Source organism: Plasmopara halstedii (genome assembly GCF_900000015.1).
Source record: "Plasmopara halstedii genome assembly, contig: Scaffold_614, whole genome shotgun sequence".
In the NCBI taxonomy this organism is placed as follows: Eukaryota; Oomycota; class Peronosporomycetes; order Peronosporales; family Peronosporaceae; genus Plasmopara; species Plasmopara halstedii.
Genome location: NW_020187532.1, coordinates 1513132 through 1532826, shown reverse-complemented (window position 1 = coordinate 1532826; position 19695 = coordinate 1513132). Strand labels below are relative to the sequence as shown.

General features: G+C 44.4%; 8 protein-coding genes across 8 annotated transcripts; 5 read left to right on the top strand and 3 right to left on the bottom strand.

The window, feature by feature from the left end:
• Positions 1–27: 27 nt before the first annotated feature.
• PHALS_12325 (uncharacterized protein) lies at positions 28–1092 on the top strand (the record flags this gene model as incomplete). Its single annotated transcript, XM_024727852.1, has 2 exons — positions 28–840; positions 901–1092. The coding sequence occupies 2 exons, from the start codon at positions 28–30 to the stop codon at positions 1090–1092; spliced, it is 1005 nt and encodes a 334-aa protein (XP_024578387.1).
• Positions 1093–1166: 74 nt separating this feature from the next.
• PHALS_12324 (Tetratricopeptide TPR1) lies at positions 1167–3044 on the bottom strand (the record flags this gene model as incomplete). Its single annotated transcript, XM_024727851.1, has 1 exon — positions 1167–3044. The coding sequence occupies one exon, from the start codon at positions 3042–3044 to the stop codon at positions 1167–1169; it is 1878 nt and encodes a 625-aa protein (XP_024578386.1).
• Positions 3045–3199: 155 nt separating this feature from the next.
• Positions 3200–4563, top strand: PHALS_12323 (Fbxo7/PI31 domain; the record flags this gene model as incomplete). The annotated part of the gene is made up of 6 exons (XM_024727850.1): positions 3200–3277; positions 3372–3567; positions 3629–3759; positions 3822–3895; positions 3957–4126; positions 4229–4563. The coding sequence occupies 6 exons, from the start codon at positions 3200–3202 to the stop codon at positions 4561–4563; spliced, it is 984 nt and encodes a 327-aa protein (XP_024578385.1).
• A 228-nt stretch (positions 4564–4791) lies between these two features.
• On the bottom strand, positions 4792–6087 carry PHALS_12322 (transferase caf17 mitochondrial-like; the record flags this gene model as incomplete). The annotated part of the gene is made up of 4 exons (XM_024727849.1): positions 4792–4850; positions 4934–5388; positions 5446–5524; positions 5592–6087. 4 exons carry the CDS (start codon positions 6085–6087, stop codon positions 4792–4794), a joined length of 1089 nt encoding a protein of 362 aa, XP_024578384.1.
• Positions 6088–6202: 115 nt separating this feature from the next.
• Positions 6203–7311, top strand: PHALS_12321 (pre-mrna-splicing factor rbm22-like; the record flags this gene model as incomplete). Its single annotated transcript, XM_024727847.1, has 4 exons — positions 6203–6887; positions 6944–7064; positions 7118–7186; positions 7305–7311. The coding sequence occupies 4 exons, from the start codon at positions 6203–6205 to the stop codon at positions 7309–7311; spliced, it is 882 nt and encodes a 293-aa protein (XP_024578383.1).
• Positions 7312–7342: 31 nt separating this feature from the next.
• Positions 7343–10532, bottom strand: PHALS_12320 (ribonuclease 3; the record flags this gene model as incomplete). Its single annotated transcript, XM_024727846.1, has 6 exons — positions 7343–7351; positions 7417–9504; positions 9568–9674; positions 9756–10028; positions 10249–10357; positions 10455–10532. 6 exons carry the CDS (start codon positions 10530–10532, stop codon positions 7343–7345), a joined length of 2664 nt encoding a protein of 887 aa, XP_024578382.1.
• A 178-nt stretch (positions 10533–10710) lies between these two features.
• PHALS_12319 (RIB7, arfC) lies at positions 10711–11832 on the top strand (the record flags this gene model as incomplete). The annotated part of the gene is made up of 6 exons (XM_024727845.1): positions 10711–10864; positions 10919–11053; positions 11115–11237; positions 11308–11424; positions 11500–11630; positions 11695–11832. 6 exons carry the CDS (start codon positions 10711–10713, stop codon positions 11830–11832), a joined length of 798 nt encoding a protein of 265 aa, XP_024578381.1.
• A 914-nt stretch (positions 11833–12746) lies between these two features.
• On the top strand, positions 12747–18671 carry PHALS_12318 (trehalose-phosphatase; the record flags this gene model as incomplete). Its single annotated transcript, XM_024727844.1, has 17 exons — positions 12747–13267; positions 13340–13414; positions 13485–13743; positions 14144–14189; positions 14279–14364; positions 14421–14610; positions 14667–14982; positions 15052–15097; positions 15170–15364; positions 15434–15575; positions 15640–15702; positions 15919–16563; positions 16638–16661; positions 16723–18213; positions 18282–18457; positions 18534–18591; positions 18661–18671. 17 exons carry the CDS (start codon positions 12747–12749, stop codon positions 18669–18671), a joined length of 4344 nt encoding a protein of 1447 aa, XP_024578380.1.
• Positions 18672–19695: the final 1024 nt, after the last annotated feature.

Here is a 19695-nt window from a genome sequence, read left to right as displayed (position 1 = left end):
CATGGCGCCTTCTACCTACCTATCGAAATGCGCGAACGCAAAGTAACCAAACCTGGTATTAAAGAAACCATCACTATGCTCAAGCTACCGTTATTAGATAAATGGAGTCCGTCTACTTCGCTACGAATGCTAATGCACGAGTTTTTTCAGGAGGTGCAGCGTCTTGACCCCACTCCGTGTATATCCTTGTCAAACAAAAGCACCTTGAAGATCAAAAGTCGGCAACAACATAGCACTAGCAAGAAACCAATGAAAATGCGTAGACGGGACGTGCGTGGAACAGTGTATCCATGTCAAGAGGTTGATATAGCAACTTCAACACTGAAACACGTACATTTACTGTTGCAAGCGGGTAATATCGCGCTAATCGTTTCGTCGAAACATGGAAAGGTGGAAAAAGATAACGACTATGTCTATGTCCAAGATTTGATATCACTAAAAGATGTCGTGCGCATCACTCCCCAGCGAGGCAAGTCATTGACACTATTTTTTAAAGACAGATCATTGCTGTGTCGAACTTTTTTAAGCCCGTACACGGATGATATTATCAGAGATTTAAGGGCTATGATAAATGATTCTCGCCAGTATAGTCGTGACGAAGCGGCTGCAGGATCAGCAGCGCAATTGTTGCCCTTCTTAAGTGCAGAACAGACGGAAAAAGCGAAGGAGATGTCGACGAAACTGATGAGCAAGCTTGGTAAAGTTGCTACGTCCGTTTCGCGCTTTCTTAGAGGTGATGAAGATGAAAATTTGGAGCAACATGTTGATCCACTGGCGAAGGCCTTTGCAGATATCAATGCGCAAAAAGAGATTTGCTATCGTATGCCATCTAAAGCAAGGGTAGATTAATATTCTTTTTGGTTGGATCGATGATTTCCTAACATTACGATATTGTTGCAGGTGACAGAAATTACGAGACGCTACCAAAACATCGCAGAGGAGTATGCATATCTGAACAATCAAGAAGGTCACGTCGAGCGCGCCATTTCAGAGCTGCAACGTTTTATCGAACATCCCAGGGTACAGCGGATACTTATGGAATCAGTTGCTTACGAGCAATCTACCAAAGGAATTCGCGTTGGGCCAGCATAGTTTCGAGACGATATTTTACCTAACTTTTATTTACGGATAGACACTGTTTTTCTTCATCATGGTTTTATAAACATCTAGTTAGAGGAATATGACTGGTCTTGAAGTTCCGGAACTGAAGACAAATATCTTAGCATCTGCTTGACGACCTTCTTGTCAAGTTTCTTTTTTTTTGCGTGCAGTTCCTGAAGTTTCTTGTACGCGTCTGAGATTCTTTTGTTTAAAGCACGCATTTGAATCGCATCTTTCGTGTTGGTCTCACTCGTACCACCGCCTTTGCTACTCTTCTGTTGTAGGCGGCACTGCTGATTGGCGTTCCAAAGATCTTGCTGTGAAGCCGTAAGCTCACGTTGCGCCATATAAGCCACTCCACGAAAATACAGTGCTGCTACAAATTTGCCGCCGCGAAGATTTAGCGCGTGAGTGTAGCACTGAATTGCTGGATTGTGATCGCCAAGAGCAGAAGACGATTTCCCCATGTTCATAAAGCAATCTACCGCAAGGTCATCAAATGAGCTCAGTAGCATCGTATTCATGCGCAGCCGTATTCGAGAGATTGGTATCCACTCATCTTCTCTGTTGCCTGCATCATATATTACTTCGACTTGGCTAGAAGCGCCTTCGTCAATATCGGAGACCATCGCATTTTGCCAATCGCCCCCTACACGTGAACAAACTTGCACACTGGTGCCTATGCTGCAGCGTTTCAGTAGTTGGTCACTAGATAGTGCTCGAAGCAAACTTTCTTCGTGCAACTGTGCTGCTTTAAGCACTGCAACCGCACGCTGGTAAAAAGCTCGTGCTGTTGGATAGTTGCCACGACGAAATAACACGTTGCCCTGTGATTTATAGTTTGAGGCTAGCATTAAAGCCTCTTCTGCTCCTTTGCCATCGTAACCAATATCGTCGTTTAATGGTAATCCTACAACGCTTCCGTGTACACGCTCGTATGTGTCAATTTCGGGACTCAGGAGTATGTACTGAGTCTGACACAATTTTTTCAGGTACTCGTCCTGATTAACGATGTGACTCCCTACTCTTGCTAAAGTCTGGGCCTTTTCCAGAAATCCACGTAGATCTTGGACTGCAGGAAGCAACGATCGGTACGCGGTGTTATCTGCCAACAACTGCAACATGCGTACTGCGTCTGCAAACACAAGTGACATTTTGCTCAACCCAAGTGCTACTACCAATTCACAGGCAAACCGATTCCTTTCATCGACCAACATAACATCGCACTTCATTTTATCGATAGCAGACTTAAATTCGACACAAACGAATGACGCGACTCGCGTTCCCACAAAATTAAAGCTTTGCAGCAATTCTTTCTCGTCCGGTTGCTCTAAAGCGACTAGCAAAAGACATCGCAGCATCCCAGACGCAATGATTTCCTTAGCTGTGTCTTTCGATGTCACAAGATTTTCTAAGACTTCAGCAAGCTCCTGTCGAAGACGTGGGCGTCTCAACGTCACATACATCTGCTTGATTAGATGCAAAAGGGAACTTCTTTCATCTTGTTGTGAAAATTTCATTTCTAACAAGTTTGCAATCGTCAATATGTGATTGTTCCTCATTTCCACCAGCCATTGAGCCATGGCAGTCAGCACATTATTCGCCTCGAATCGCTCCGTGAGCATTAAACTCAATAACGCCTGCAATTCATGATCGATAAAGCTGATCTTAACACCACAAGCACGTACTATCTTTGTGAGAAGCTTCCATCTGGCTGCGTGCAGCTCCGATGCGTTGTCGCTATTAGCAGCTTGCAACTCGCCCTCCAAAAGGCTGCGCTTTAAGTGTTCAAGTATCTTTACATCAGAAGCAGGAACTGGCGAACACAACCGCTCGTCAAGGGACTCTAAATACTCAATACGAGTGGTATCGTCGCCTTGAGTTGTTTTAGTAAATCCTTCTATTAACTCAGAAAACGACAGCGCGGCAGAAGCATGCGCCATGCTACTCAACTGTAAAAAATTTTTAACAAAAACTTCGCTAGAATTACAGTATTTCTTATACCTTTACTATGCTAATATTGGATTTGCGCAACACAAGCTTTCGTATCATACTGAATGAAATGTTGCTGTAGCTTTGTCCCATTCCAAAAAGAAACATGGCAGACGAACGACTTCAACGGGAGCAAGCGCATCTTCGCGCAGCAATCGACAGTATTTCTGACCAAAATCTTAAGGTAAAACGTCTCAAGATGTATCAAATTCTTGCTTAGATACTTCTGCCTTTGCTTGGACTGACTGTAATGAAAAATAATCATGTCATTCATCTAGACGCACATGGCAAAGGCTTTGGACTCGTTTGACGCATCCGAAATATCAGAGCAGTCAGGATCAGCCGCCAATTTGGTACAAGGCGAAAGCAATAGACATGATGAGATTATATCGAGGCTTTTGGAAAAAGAGGTGACGGTGCGGATGTCTCGAGATGCATTGTTTGTAGCCGTACACGCGCTGCTCCTTGAAGCTGGTACTGTCACAAACTTGCTGATAGAAAGAGACACTTTAAGCTTAGATTCTTATGTGTGCAGGCTACAAATTGTTGGTGGATTCAACTTCAGACTTTTCGCTGCCCGAGAATTGGGACGCTAACAGTGCAAACGGCCTGTTTACCGCTGCCTACGTCCACCCGAACAGCGACTCGGTCAAATTCTTACTTCAGGTATGGTAGCGACCGATTCCAGTCATCAATATCTTGATATGATGTTTTCGCACGTATTATAGGGTCTGTTTGTTGGTCGCAAGTTCGAAGTGTTCATCTCAGACGATAATGACCACACGCACTCAATTGAACTGAGGTTTGATTTGGTAGAAGCGAACTTCTGATGTTCTGTCCTGATGTCATATTTGTTGGTGCAGCATTGACAAGTTCATTGCTTCTGTTGAAAATTCTGCACCAATGTCTGCTGCAAACGTGCTTCATGATTTGGACGGACTGCGGAAGGAGTTTATCCCATTCGCTGAAAAAATTCGACCGTTAAACAGAAAAGAAATAACGTCTCAGCTTAACAAGCCAGCTTCCAGACTCGGTATGCCAGCCCCCACGACTTATCCTTCGGTACAAATTGCTCATAAGCTTCTAGTAGCAATGTTCTCGATTTTGACCTGGTGCTTTTGATTTCGAAAGGTAGGTCGCGGAGACGCATTTCCTCCTGGTATTGGCGGCGGAAACCCAGATATGTTGGTTGGTCCCGATCATCCACTTTTCGGCCATCGTGGAAACCCATCCGTGGGACCTGTGCCTGGTGCTCGCTTTGATCCGTTTGGTCCGTCAATCGATCCTCTTGGCCCTAGTGGTGGCTTTCGTCCCCCTTCGCGTGGCCCGGCACCAACAATGCCGTTTGGAGGTCCAGGACCTGACCACTTGCGCATGCCTCGCGACGATGATATGGACCCAGGATTCAGCTTTGCCGGGGGAGGTCACGGGTTTTCGCAAGCATTTCGATCAAATGATTCCTTTTTCTGAGCGTTAACATGTGATTCAAAATGATACTGCGTCGCTTTCTCAATGTACGATTACGTGGTGATACCTACATTATTATATTGTGCCGTGTCCATACACACACGATAGGCTCTTTAATTTGAGGGTCTGCATGAAGCTATTTAACTTTCATTAAAAGATTTTTTTGGTGCTCTAGCAACGTTGTCCAAGAAGTGGCGCATACATATACGATTCACTCGAGGTGGATGAAAATCATGCATCAATTTCATTACTTGCAAAAAATTGTACTGCAGAATAATCATAACCCGCCGCTAAGATCAAAGCACCATCTTGCCTGTCATCAAGTTTAGCTGAGGCCACCAGGGCGGTTGATAAGGAACGGCACAAAATTTACCGTCTTCCGTTTGAAAGTCTATACTGGGTACAATCCCACTCACTTCTGATACCGGAGGATGAAGCTTTGCTAATCGCATCATCGAAACGGCGCATCTCACGTCTTTCCCTACTTTCACTAATGTTCCGACTGCTTTCGTTTCGCCAGGCGCGATAATTTTGCATCCAACTTTCGGTGAGTTTGCAGGGTGCCAACCTTTTGAGTCAGCCAAGTATGCACGCAATAAAGCATTGGACGGCGCATCAAATGACTTGAAGTTAAGCTGTGACAAAGCTTTAACTACGTCGTGCTGATCCGAAGGAATTAAAGCAACCGGTACCAAGCGCTTGCGAACGTTGCCCTTGAACTGCGTGCGAGCGGTAAGCTCCTGACCAACATAGCAGCCTTTTTGGAAGGATACACCCTGCATCAAATCAAGATTGCACTCGAGAGGAATTTCTTCTACCATCTCTTTGCTGCATTACAGATACATACAGTCAGTGACCACTTGCAACGCCTTTGTGACGGCTTACCCTTCTGCAACACCAAGGGCGATTTGATGGTCTGAGAATGCTGACGCATCCATCATTTCGTGTCCTGCAGGTAAATTTACTGTCTCAAAAAATAAAAGTATTAGCCATTGTAGCCCGTAAAATGTTCATGGAAAATATTTTCGTACAGGATGAGCCGGCAGGAACGATTGCTCGCGTGCCAAAAGACTTTCCGCGGGGATCAGCAAAAATCATCGCATTGTTTTCAGAATTTAGTGTCTGAAGCTGATCCAGCATGCGAATCTTAGGTACTAATGCCGCATCCATGTCATCCACGAGCGCGGATATCGTAGCATAAACGTCAAAAGCGTCCGTCACATCTTTAATCTCCACATTCATGCGCAACTTATAGCGCTTCCAGTGTTTAAATAGTGCTTCTTTTAATTTATCATCGTAATCCAGTAAGAACGTGTCGTCTGCGAGCTGCAGCACGTGACAATCGCCTACAATGCGACCTTTTGAGCTCAAAAATCCACCATAAATTGCAGAACCGCGGTGCGTCAAATGCTTAGCATCATTTGTAAGCACCGCTTGAATAAATCGAGATGCATCTGCTCCATGTAGCTGTGTCACTTGTCGATCAATAAGCCGAGCCACGCCCGAATGCCGCAATACTGATGCCATCACAAACTAGATGACTAGCCTCTGCTCATTTAACTGATTTTAGCGAATCACACTGCGTAATCGCGTTTTTGGTATAGTATTTAGATCAAGGAAAGCAATCGTGCAAAATCAAAATATGGGAGAACGTGGGTTTGCTATCAAGGCAGATGCGACCAAGACAGCGTGGGAGTCGGACGAGTTTCCACTACTTTGTGAGAGCTGTTTAGGGGAGAATCCTTACGTGCGTATGATGAAAGAGGCTTATGGTAGCGCTTGCAAGATTTGCGCTCGCCCTTTTACAGTCTTTCGCTGGAAACCGGGCAAGCGCGCGCGTTACAAAAAGACAGAAGTGTGCCAGACTTGTGCGCGCATGAAGAATGTATGTCAATGCTGTGTTTTGGATCTACAATATCATTTGCCGGTGCAGGTACGCGATACTGTCATGGCTAGGGAGGAGGGAGGAGATCAACTGGCGATAAACGTTCCCGAAAGCGACGCCAACCGCGAATGGTTCTCACAGCAGCACAGCCGCATGTTGGAGCAGGAAGGACTAGTATCGGCATATGGGAAAGCATCAGGATCAGCCAACAATGCACTACTGCGAATTGCTCGTCGTGAACCGTATTACAAGCGCAATCGTGCACACTTGTGCTCATTCTACGCACGAGGAGAGTGCAATCGGGGTGACAAGTGTCCATATCTGCATGAGATGCCACGTGATAAGGACGATCCTCTGGCAAGACAGAATATCCAAGATCGTTACTATGGCAAGAATGACCCTGTCGCAGTGAAGATGCTTAATGGACCGAAGCAACGAGATGGTAAGAATGAAGGCAAGCCAAATGGTCTACTGGCGAACCCTACGTTGAACTATAAGCCGAAGCCACCTCCTCCTCCTTCTGGCAAGAAGCCACCTCTCCCTCCCGGTCCTCCGCCAATTCCAGCCAAAGTGGCTCAGGAAGAAAAGATAAAGGGTTGAATGGCACTCACAGAGTCAGGTACAATAAATACTTAATTCGAATCGAGGATTTAAGTTTTGAAGTCAACTTAGTCATCATGTAGTCGAACTCCGTAAAGCATTAAAGCTTTTCGACAGGCAGCATCTTGAGCAGCCGAAATGGTACGTCCGACTGCACGTGCAACTTGGAAGTTATTCACGTAAAGAGCCACAGCGTGTCCAGGAAATGCATTTGTTTTCTTCACCTTCTTACTGTTGCTTCCATTTGGTGAAACCTTAGGCACTAATACATTATTCGACGCGTTTGACATTGGAACCTCAATCGTCCTAAAGTGGCACGATATTGGCCGCATACTAGAGCGGCTCCATTGCGTAATATAATGCGTGAAAACCTTGCGGGGCTCCATCCACTGACGACGTCGGATAGCTTCGGTAAGTCTAGGAAAGAGCAATTGCTCTAATATTGAGCGAACCTTGCTAAGATCGCCTGGATTCTCGAGAAAAACGACACCGAGCGTTGCTTCAAATGCGTCAGCCAGCACGTCCTCAACATACAAATTACTGCCTTGCTTGATATCATTTCCTAGACGGAGAAACTCTTCATACCCCGCTGTGCGTGCAACAATAGCTAATTTCTTGTTTTTTACAAGTGATGACCGTACTTGCGTCAATAGATGTTCTTGGTGATACGGAAATGCATCGATTAAAAACTCGGATGATAGTAGCTGGAGCACAGCGTCACCCAGAAATTCGACCCGTTCGTAGCTTGGATCATGCCCAATAAACTCGTCATCCCCGATTTTGGGCTTCTGGAATGAAGCATGTGTAAACGCTTGAAGCCATAGGTGCGTGTTGGCGATATTGACGCCAGAACATGCGGTGAAGCGACGATGCATTAGTCGAGTGCTGGTATACTTACTCCACGCTTTGATAACAGCTTGGTCTTTCACAACATACAATTTTGCTTTTGTCATCAAGTCATCTGTAGATAAGTAGCACAACTCGCGCAATTCAGGGTCGTGCATGTCCATGAGTTTACCCAGAAGTTCTCTGCACGGAGCGATTCCTTGGTCTTTGTAAAGTGCTCCTAAAAGCGCTTCTAAGCAGTCAGCGGTAATTTTCGACTTCACTTCCTCATTCAGCGAGGTAACGTCGAAAGCACTAAGCAACAGCGACTCAAAATTTGCAGTTTTAGCCAGTTTGCCGAGATTGTCGTTGCTGGCAATGTCAACACGAGTTTGATGAAGAAATCCTTCATCGACGTCTGGAAGTTTTAAAAACGCCGACGATGCCACAAGAAAACTGAGCACAGCGTCACCCATGAACTCCAGTCGCTCGTATGGACACAAGTATCGCGAATGAAACTCTTCTTTAAATTCACCCGATAAATGCATCTTAGCCACTTGACGGAGCTGAGCAGCATTGTTTCCTGCAACCTTGCCCGACATGGGTAAGTCTCCATTAAGCAGCATACTACGCGATCGCTTGAGCGACGCAACATTATTAAAGACGTGTCCAAGCCGCACACGCGATCGTGTGGCTTCTACTGTATTGACATTCTGCATACCCACGTCAACATATGAACCATGAGTGAATGCTTGACGTAACAGCGTCGTATCGTGGAAAGTAAGTCCCATTGTCTTTGCAAAGCTATTTAGCAAACTAAAATGCCGCACATACTTAAGTACCATTGGCATAGCGCTCCCGACCTCGAATACATCAGCACGGATACCTGTCAGATGACAGTCTCCTGGACGAAGTTCAAGAGAACAAGGCTCAACTTCAGGTGACAGCTGTAAAAACTTTCCCATCTCCTGCCACTTGCGAATTTTCTTTTTGGATTTAGCTCCATCGTAATTGCGTGCTCCTTCGCCGTGGTGAGCAATGGCACGAACAACATTTCGTCCATCTTTAGTTAGTATGCCTGACAGCTCGACGTCTACATTTTCTTTAGATTCCATTAATAGCTCATCGATGCGAAAAGCATTCGGCTGGCCATTAATTCGAGTGGAAACAATGCAGTCCACAAGCTCTTGGTGATCAAATTGTTTTAAGAAATCGAGCACGGTAAATTTTGCGCTATTATCTAGGTACTCCAGTAACTTTTGCACAGGTAATAGTCGTCCTATAGCGTATCCTACACGGTTTGGGGAACGCAGGTCATTTGCATTTAGGAGTGGCTCTTCATTCACGGCAACAAATCGAGGCACCAAGTGATAGTCTCCACAAATTTCAGATGCATCACCAGTAGCATGAGTTGGGTCAGGAAATACCTTCCTAAACAAATGAGCCGGCTGAATCCCGAGAAGTTGCTGGAAAATGTATCTTTGCAGTAAAGATAACGAGTCGCAGAACGATCGATGAGCTTCACCATTGACATCAGCATCCACATCGTTGCTAGTTGTTCCGCGCAAAGAAGATGGAAGGTCTTCAAGAATGAAGTGAATTTTGCACATGACGCCTCCTCGCGTGTACTCAAACTGCAAAGAACATAGTACAAGATGATGAGATTAAACAAACCGCAGCTTAATCGAAGTACTCACCCTTGGTATTTCAGGCGGCTCACCATGACATAATAAATAATAGCCGTCGAATACGTAGACAGCGTTTTTTATCACAATTGTCGTTTGACGAGGGCACCGGGGGTTGACTAATGGAGAAAGCGATGAGTTTCAAAGAGTGTGTAATTAGAATCTGATGCAACTCTTGACAATTCAATAGAAGTCCTGACCTTCCGCTTCCCATTGAAGACGAAAGCATTTGATGGCTTTGCAGTGGTACGACACCCGCAAACTCTCGTCGACATTGGCAACCGGTTGAGGTGGCGTCGAAGCAAAGGGGTTGGGCGATGAAGTGACAGAAACTACCGTTGGTGGCGGAAGCGGGACAGGCACCAATATTGGCTTGGGTAATTCCTTTTCAGCTGTTGTTGATGAGCTTAGGAACGACGCGTTCTCAATCTCGAGGCCGATTGAAACGTCATCCATCAGATCTGCTTTAACAGCTTTCGGCCAATGACAAGCATGAACTTTGTGTTATTGCAAATTATATAAAGAGGAGATTATGCCTGATAAGTCTAAGCGATTATGAAGTGATTGAGTAGGTCAATTGGCCTAAATCTACTTTTAAAGTTATGCTTCCACGCCCTGTAGATCTCAAACAGTTGTTGTCTCAAGCTGACTACACAAAGTATTTTCCTTTTTTGTAGCAACTCATGCACAAACGGTGGCGCAACTTCTTCTCGCCACACATAGTACAGTCCTGGAAGTGCACGATATTCTTAAGTCGCTTGGTTGGGTCATTGTTTCGAATTTTCTTACGAGATGGCGTCACCTAAATAACAAACCATTCATCTTTTTGTTAGACTACCACGATCTTCCACTTTGCTGTATAGCTACTCTAGTTGCTTCTCTAAGTCAGCTGTCAGTACCTTGGACTTGGGGGCAGCTAACCAAATCGCTCTGCCCAGCAAATCAGAAGGCATGGCTATGGAAGCGCCATTGAGCATTAGTGGCGACAATATCAATGCCGGTCTTTGAGTAGTCGGGAGAAAATTGTGTTGAAACAACTTTACAGCGCACTCCATCGCGTTCCGCAGCAGCATTACTCTTGTATCAACCAGCAGGCCTATCACTTAATTAATCGTGGATTGGTCAAAATCAAGCATATTCTTTATCTAAGGCATCATGCTTGATGAAGTGCATCCGGACATACGGCGTCAGGTTTGCATGGCGCAAGAGAGCTGGAGGCGAAAGTGTGATAATGAAAGCCTAGTATCAATGCCGTTTATGACCCTCACTTATGCGCAGAGCATTGACGGCTCTTTAGCAGTAGAAAGAGGTGCGTGTGACGCAATAGTATTTCGACTACACTGACAGCTAGTCGTTTGTCAAGGCAAGCCAACACTGCTTAGTGGGCCGGCATCGATGAAAATGACGCATATGTTGCGCACGCTGCACGAAGGCATCATGGTAGGTGTAGGTACTATACTTGCGGATAATCCATCGCTAAATGCAAGGCTGGCAGAAGGTGCCGTCAGATATATGATACATCGTTGCGCACGACTGTACCTAATAATCCACTAACGTAGGCCTTAACCCGCGGCCGATTATAATCGACACACACTTGCGCTGTCCGACTAATATCAAGTTATTTACATCGGTGACCTGTGAGAAACCAATCATCTTATTCGGCCTTGGATCGCAAAATGAAAGTGGGATGGCAAATGCTTACCATAACTAATGTTGCGAGCCATAACCATAACCTTATATATATATACTCAGCTGAAGAACTTCAAAAACGAAAGGAAATTCTCGAAAATTTGGGGGCTCAAGTCTTGGAATGCAAGATTAAGTCCGGACGTGATGGTTGCGATCACGTCGATCTTTTTGACGCTCTGCGTACGCATGCAAAATCTACTATGATGCCAATATTCTAACTATTTGATGAATGGAATTGGGATGCTGATATGACAGGAGTGGTAAAACAGAATGGTATCCAAAGTGTTATGGTCGAAGGTGGGTCAGGGATCTTGACATCGTGTCTGCAGACAGCCTCACAGAAACACTTTATTGACCTTGTTATCGTCACCATCGCCCCAACATTTGTGAGACACATAAGGAGATCCTTTACACTTGTATTTTGTTTAATGACAATAAGTTTGCTTGCAGGTTGGCGGGCTTCGAGCAGTCGGTGCTTTACTCTCCGAAAACCCTACAACACCTACGACAGCATTAGCCTTTCCGCGCTTATCGCATCCTCGATACTATGTCTTAGAAAAAGATTTGATCATTGTTGGTGAGTTGTAAGCCTTAACGAAAATGTAGCTGAATAAGGTAGCTAAATTGGCAATGAAAATTCAAAGGATGTTTGTTAAGGATAGGTATCGTTAGTGCTTTGATGACGGTAGAAATTCGCTCAAATATATGCATACAATGTTATGAGGTACCGAGTAATTTGATAGATTGATTAACATTCTACACTAACAAATTGTTCGCAATCAATTGTCTTTTTAGACATAGTTGTAAGCTTGACCAAATTCAATATGACTGACTTTATCTTGCAGATCAAAGTTAAAAAAATATCTCATCGCGAAATTCAGAGCAAATCTTTGAATCTTTCAGAAAATATTGTTTTTAATACGACTTCTTGCTATAGCTGCGAGTCCCACTATAGTCGCCAAACAAAATGTATATGCTTCATGTTCATGTTCTGCAGCAGCATCCCGGCAATTTCTTACAATCCTCTCGGCACATCTTCTTACTGTGAACTTGCTAGCGGCGTATCTCAGCGGTTATCACAATGTTGGCGCGAATGTGTATTCATCCATCAGACTTTGCAGTGACCGATGCGCATTAAAAATTTTATTTTCCTTCATCTGGAATATTTGTTGCGATTGTGCAGCGATACTGTACGCATGCTCTTCAACGAAGAACCTTTGGATTGGGATATTTCGAATATATCTCGTTAGAACAACCTTGAAACACTCGTTAAAATTTGGCTTACTAAATTCTGCAGTTTTTCGACTCAGGAGTATTCTAAACGGTAGTCTTTTTTCAATCCAGAACATGCTCCGTTCAACCTATCGTCCAATCAATGGCTTAATAGATTTCAGAATTAGCTGTCGTCAGAGTTCAAAGAATCCACTATTACCACGATCTTGACCAAAGAATGCAAATGACCTTTTAGTCTCCTCTTATCGTCGCACAGTTCGATTGGTACCATGACCACAACATCTACTCCTTCATCCGTAGGGACTGAGATGCAGTCGCTGCCAAACACCAGTGAGCACGAGCAACGAGTGCCACGTCGACTCTCGGTCACGGATGCAAACGCGCTGGTGAAGTTTAACGAGCTCCTGGCGCAATTTCGCGATCATCGCCTTGTCATTTTCTTAGACTATGATGGAACACTCACACCGATCGTTAACGATCCTGCACTAGCGCTTCTGTCACCTGCAACGAAGGATACACTCGAGAAGCTTCGCACGAAGTTTACAACGGGTGTAATATCTGGCCGATCGCTTCGCAAGATTCAGAAGTTTGTAGGCATTCCGCAACTTCACTATGCTGGAAGCCACGGGTTTGATATCGAAGGTCCTGATGGTACTTCAATCAAAAATCAAGTGGCGGAGAAATTTTTACCTGATTTGAACGCTCTTCGTGACGAGCTTAAAGAGCAAATCAAACATATCCCAGGAGCCGAAGTTGAAGACAATGTATTCTCAATCTCTCTGCACTACAGGTGATATACCATACGACTACAAATATACGACGGTAGTTTTGACTTGTAAAATTGTTGATGATACACTTGTAGGAATGTTGACCCTGGACTCAAAACGCAGATTTCAAGTCTTGCGCACAGTGTTCGAGACCGTTACCCTCTTATCAGGTACAATTGATACTTTGAACGGGTTCAATGCTGACAGCGTATTCACACTCTATGTGCCTAAATTGTTCAGGATGAATGAAGGAAAGATGGTATATGAATACAAACCCAAGATGGATTGGAACAAGGGCAAGGCGCTGCTGTGGCTGTTGCAAGCTCTTGGACTTGATAAGCAAGACAATGTTTTCACTATCTATATTGGTGATGACACTACGGATGAAGATGCGTTCCGTCTCTTCCAAGCGCCCTCTAAATGCAAAGGTGTGGGCATTATCGTGGCCGAAGAGAGTTTGTCCACTGACGCTTCATTCACGTTACGCGATACGGTCGAGGTTCGTGAGCTTCTGAACCGTTTGGTTGACCACGCCAGCAACACGCCAAACACTACTAGCTAACTCAATTAAGCAGACATAGAGATTTAGCTTTTGAATCTATGATAACCGTGTTCTCTTTCGCTTCTCCGTCAAAAGAGATTCTACGTTGTTGTAAGGATCCTCACAGCTACAAAGCGCTGGTACATAACCGCTGAATCCGGTTCTGTGTTGAAATAATAATCGACATACACCAGTGGTTATTGTCCATAGCCTTATCGAAGGTGTTTAAATTTGAGAAAGCGTTACTCACTCGTTAATTTCACTACCTCAGCCGTCGTTGTCTATAATGCGCTTACAAGCCCTTTCCATGCGACGATTAACTTGCGCGATCGCTCATGTCGTCCTCTCTTCTTCGCAGCCTCGGTCCGGTGCATTCAATTTCTATCGGAGCTATAAACATAAAGGTATGTTTATTTCTCGGAAAGTTCTCAGCTGGAAACTCGAAGAGAATGAATATGTACATTTTACCCATATTTTCGACCGAATTTTGTAGTACCTTGTATGGCGAACGCAAAACAATGCCGCCAATTCCTTAGTGTAACGAATAGTCATGACAAACCAATTTCTATTACGAAAGAGGTAATTTTAGGTGTTTATTAGAATTGGAGATGTCATGTACTTATACTATCTTGTAGCTGCTTGGAGTGGACGTCCAACATCGTGAGTTTATCATTCTGCGCTGGCAAGATGGTAAACGAAGCAAATTTCATTTGCTGCATCTACGAACGTGGTGTCCGTGTCCACAGTGTGGTCATTTAACAGGACAGCGAATCATCAATAGCTCTGATATTGATAAGGAATGGCTTGATATTGAAAAAGTATATGGTACGTATATGCCGTTTATTTGTTCGAAATAGATATATTTGACAAATCTGTTACAGTCAAGGGCGATACGCTGAACATCGTTTGGAATGACCACCATGAGTCCAGATTTTCGTGCAAGTGGCTACTTGAAAACAGTTACTCAGATTGGGCGCTGGATCACCACGCTCATGATATGGCGACAATTCCATTACCGCTTGACGCTCCCGTCCCCACGACGGATTTTGCACGAATGATGGACACAAGTGATGACGAGGGTTTGTACGAAGCGCTACGTCAGGTTGTGGAAAATGGATTTACAGTCATACGCAATACTCCACTGGAACCACGAGTTGTTAAATCGCTTGCCGAGCGCATTGCTCCAATATCGCACTCGTACATAGCATTTCGAAGCTTTTTTCTAGATTTGAACTTGTTGACATAACAAATTTGTTTTTTGAATAGATTTCAATATGGCGATGTCTTTGACGTGGTCGCGGAGCCGACGCCTGTAAGTTCTGAAGTAATTGACTATTATCTTGCCAATCACATTGTCCAATACTTGCATGGTTTCTATCAACAGGTCAATATTGCATACACCACTCTCTATTTGAAGAATCACGTGGATTTAGCTTATTATGAGTCTCCACCTGGCTTTCAGCTTTTGCATGCTTTGCGTTTTGACGAGTCTGTCACGGGTGGCGAGTCCACATTTGTAGATGTTTTTGCTGTTGCCGACGCGTTTCGACGTCTATACCCTCAACACTTTGCTACATTGGTTCGTGTACCCGCGACATTCAAAAAGCACCATCTCACACGTGAAAATGCGACGATAATGGAATTTCAGCGCCCTCATATTCAACTAAACCATCGTGACGAGGTGATTGCTGTGCACTGGAGTCCACCGTTTGAAGGACCGCTGCGTGTTGCATTTAAAGACGTTATGCCATACTACGATGCGTATCGGGTCTTTCACGAACTTGTTGAAGGTGATAAGCACCGCTACGAGTTCCGATTGAGAGAAGGTGACACCGTAATATTTAACCAGCGTAGGTTATTGCACGGACGAAAGAAATTTACGCCTACTTCAGGTGGCGTACGTCACCTCCAAGGCACGTATATAAATATCGATGACGCGCTCTGTCGCTATAACGTACTACGTGCACGCTTCGGTGCCAATGATCCTTCGGCCAAGAACCGCCGTATGGCCAATAGTAATTACTCATAATAGAAAGATTCCAAGTTAAAGATTTGTGTAAAGTTCATGTAAAGATGCATTTTGCAAGTGCATTATGACGTTACTTCGTTATCTGTGTGTGTGCGCTGGATTAGGAGCTTATCTATGCTCAAGTGGCTTGCTGCGTCTTAATGAAGTTTTTTTTCAGAGCTCATCGCTCGATTCTCTCGATTTAAACGCTCACTTTGACCAACAGCAGCCCAAAGCGGCGTACGACCGTCTTGTGATAGTATTAATTGACGCACTTCGAGCTGATATGGTACTGTGTAGCACTGCAATGCGCGGTGATGAGTATGGACAAAGAGGTCGGTCAAAAGGAGAGCTTAATGTCAACATGCCGTTTACCAGCAGCCTCGTAACGTCTGGCAGAGCTCTTGGCTACGTCGCACATGCCAGTGTTCCTACTGTGACGATGCCTCGGCTTAAAGCGCTCGTGACTGGCAAAGCTCCAATATTTATCGACATTTTAAAAAATTTCAATTCAGCAGCGCTAGATAGTGATGCAAACTTATTATCGCTGTTCAAGGCAAGTGGTAAGCGCATTGTATTTTATGGGGACGACACGTGGCTTCGGTTATTTCCTAAGACTTTTATACGATCGGATGGGACATCCGGTTTTTATACAAAGGATACTGTAGAAGTGGATGTAAATGTTACGAGACATTTGAGTGAAGAATTAGATCCAAAGATGCAAAGCGAGAAAAGTGGGGATTGGGACGTTCTAGTGCTACATTATTTAGGTTTAGACCATGTCGGTCACCTCCGTGGACCGAGATCCTCGCTAATGACAGATAAGTTGCAAGAAATGGATCAGATGATGAAGTTGGTCGTAAAGTCCGTACGTGATCAAGATACTCATAGAATGGAAAAAAATAGCTCAGTGCGACCATCACTAATAGTATTGTGCAGCGATCATGGCATGTCAGAGGTTGGTAACCATGGTGGGGCTACATTGGAAGAGTCTTCAGCATTATTGATGTTCATGCGTGGCGACGGTAAGCCGATGCATGCTTCAGGCTTTTTCTATGAGCAAAAGCGAAGTCAAGTGGATTTGGTACCTACAATTTCATCACTTTTCGGTTTCCCCATTCCTCTGTATAGCACCGGCTTGCTGTTAGAGGATGTTGTCCGAGCTTCCTCTGATGTTGCCGCAAATCACGAGTCATACTATTTGCATGCACTATACCATAACTTTCAGCAGCTGTATGCCCTTGCTAGAACTAAGTTTCTTGCTGCTGAATTATCGAGCTTTGATCAGAGATTTCAATTGCCACTTAAGAGACTGCGCGATAGTCTGCTGAATGAAAATGGAGTTGAAGGTGCTATTGATCAGCATTTCGTAACGAAAACATTTGAAGCTTGTCAAATTTTGCGAGATAAAGTCCAACAGAGTGACGGGTCGGAGTACAATCCGATGGCGATTTTTGGGGGGTTAATGCTTCTTATGTTCAGTATGGTTGTTGCGACGACAATGCTCGTGAATGCTGCCAAATTAGAGTTAAAGGGATCACCTGAAATAGGTCATTTATATATTGTTCTCGGTGTCGGCAGCGTCTTACACATCTTGAGCTTATCGTCTAGTTCGTTGATTGAGAATGAGCACGCTACAGTTTTCTTTATGACGACCTCTCTTCTCGTTACGCTTGGAATTATTCTCATACGGCAAAACAAGTTCAGCCATGTGGTATTTCCAATCGGATTGCTTATTTTATCGTTAATACTTACGCGAATGCTGAGACAACGCAACCAGATCATAAACTTTTGGCGACTAAATGAGCTTCAAATTGATGCAAACATTCCAGGAAACGAGTTTGCCTTAGACAACTCGGTTTCGATACTGTCGACATCTCCTATGCTGTCGCCAAATATACTTCCGCTTAGCGTCTCTGTAGCTTTGATATGCGGAGTAGTGCTGCGAAAAGGAGCAGTTCGCGTCAGAACATTCAAACCGGGAGTGAGATTCTTTCATGTCTTTGTGGGCATTTCTAGCGGAGTACTATTTATTGTTGGTATGCTGGCATGCTATCGAGTTAAGGAGCTATCAGACCAGACCACGATGGAGAACAACAGTCTGATTTCTTGGACAGGATGGATGTCCATAAACTTAGATTCGAGTGCTCGTGTGGTGTACATTTGTATCCTACTCCTCGCAGTATTGATGATCACCACAGGACACAACCTGCGTACTTGGCTTGTTGAGATGGTCGTTTGGCTTCTTGTTGGTTTGCTGCAACGTCGCTCCAACTTCCCAACTCTCAGCGCTCTTTGCTTACAGCTGAAATTAGTTGAAACGCTACTTGACTGCGAACAAGCTCGTGCATTTCGACAAAATGGTGTCTTTGTTGCGGGTTTGATGTTGTGGCTGTCACAAGCAGCATTTTTTGCTCTGGGTAATTCACATTTGGTGACCACAATCGATATCAGCCAATCTTACCACGGGTTATCTTCGTATTCTCAGACTTTGGTTGGTATGTTGACGTTTGTCAGCGTCTTCTCCGGTCCACTCGTGTGTTTCGTGAATCTGTTTCAAATATTGAAGACTACACCCAAAACAACTGCGAATTCACTAACTACAAGACAAACAGCAAGATTGGCGATCTTTACCTACCAAACACTTCGCTTTATCGTTTACACGTACGCTTTCTGCACAATTATTAGATTGTTTTCCCTCCTTGTTGACCTCTTGATGTGGATTTTTTCCATTCATTAGCGTTGTAGTGTATTTAATGCGCTTCCATCTATTCATCTGGAGTGTCTTTGCACCAAAGGTACAATATGACTGATTTTTTAAAATTGCCAACAAGATATTTATCTGATGCTGCTTGTAATTGTTGCAGATGCTTTATGAACTTGTAAACCTAGCTGTCTCGCTTGTTCTGGTTGCGTGGCTAATGTAACGGGTCAAAAGCTGCAAATTCGATCAAACTTATACAGTGACTCGTTCAATGTTGATTGTCACTTTATTACTTTGATCGCAATAAACAGCAGAGAATGAATATAATATAACACATGCTTGTTGCAAAACCTTTGCTTGTGTGTAAGGCTACGATGATGCATGTGATCTTAAAGGTGCGATCTCATTTGGATAGTCCACGGATTCTTCGAGTTAAACCAAAGTTTACTTCATGATTGGATTGGCGCAGCAGTCTATAGTAATGCCTCGCTCACTCTCATAGAACGACAGTGAGCCATCGTCCCAATAGCCCGGGAAGGCGTAAAGGCATCAACCAGGTTGGGCATGTCCGCGGCAGATTATCAACGGACGGATGGTTAGAACGCATTAATCGCATTTCCTTCGAAGCACTAGTGCGAGGCGTCGAGGTACTTGCGAAAAATACTCCCGCTCTTAGCGACAGTAAGTGTAGTGCATGCCTTCGCGATAAAATTCTCAATTTTGCAACAAATTGTAGCCGTGCTGATATCATTAAGTCAAAACAGTGCCAATATATTATCAAACCGTTTGTAAAATAGAGCGTGACATCCAAATGCCAGAGGCAGACGAAATTCACATGAGTTCAACGTGGGGGAAACATCTTAACAAATGGTGTCGTACTATCTACGCATGTAGTAAGTGCAATCTCTGAGACTAAGGTGCGGCCTCGTAACGGATTGGTTATCCTATCAATATTAAGCGCACCTGAGTTCGAGATTCGGCCTGCAGCTGTTCGGTAGGCTTACAGATATGAACAGCGCTATTTGTAGCACCAACTCGAGTCGACGGCTCACACATACTCGCGAAGTCACAGATTTTTTGGTCGTCTGTTTCTCTAAATCTACTTGTAAAGCCGTAAAACGGGTAAGACGACGCGCCTTCATCACCCAATGCTCGATAACTTATGCACTGCAGCAGGGCTGCCGTAGCGTTGCGCTAG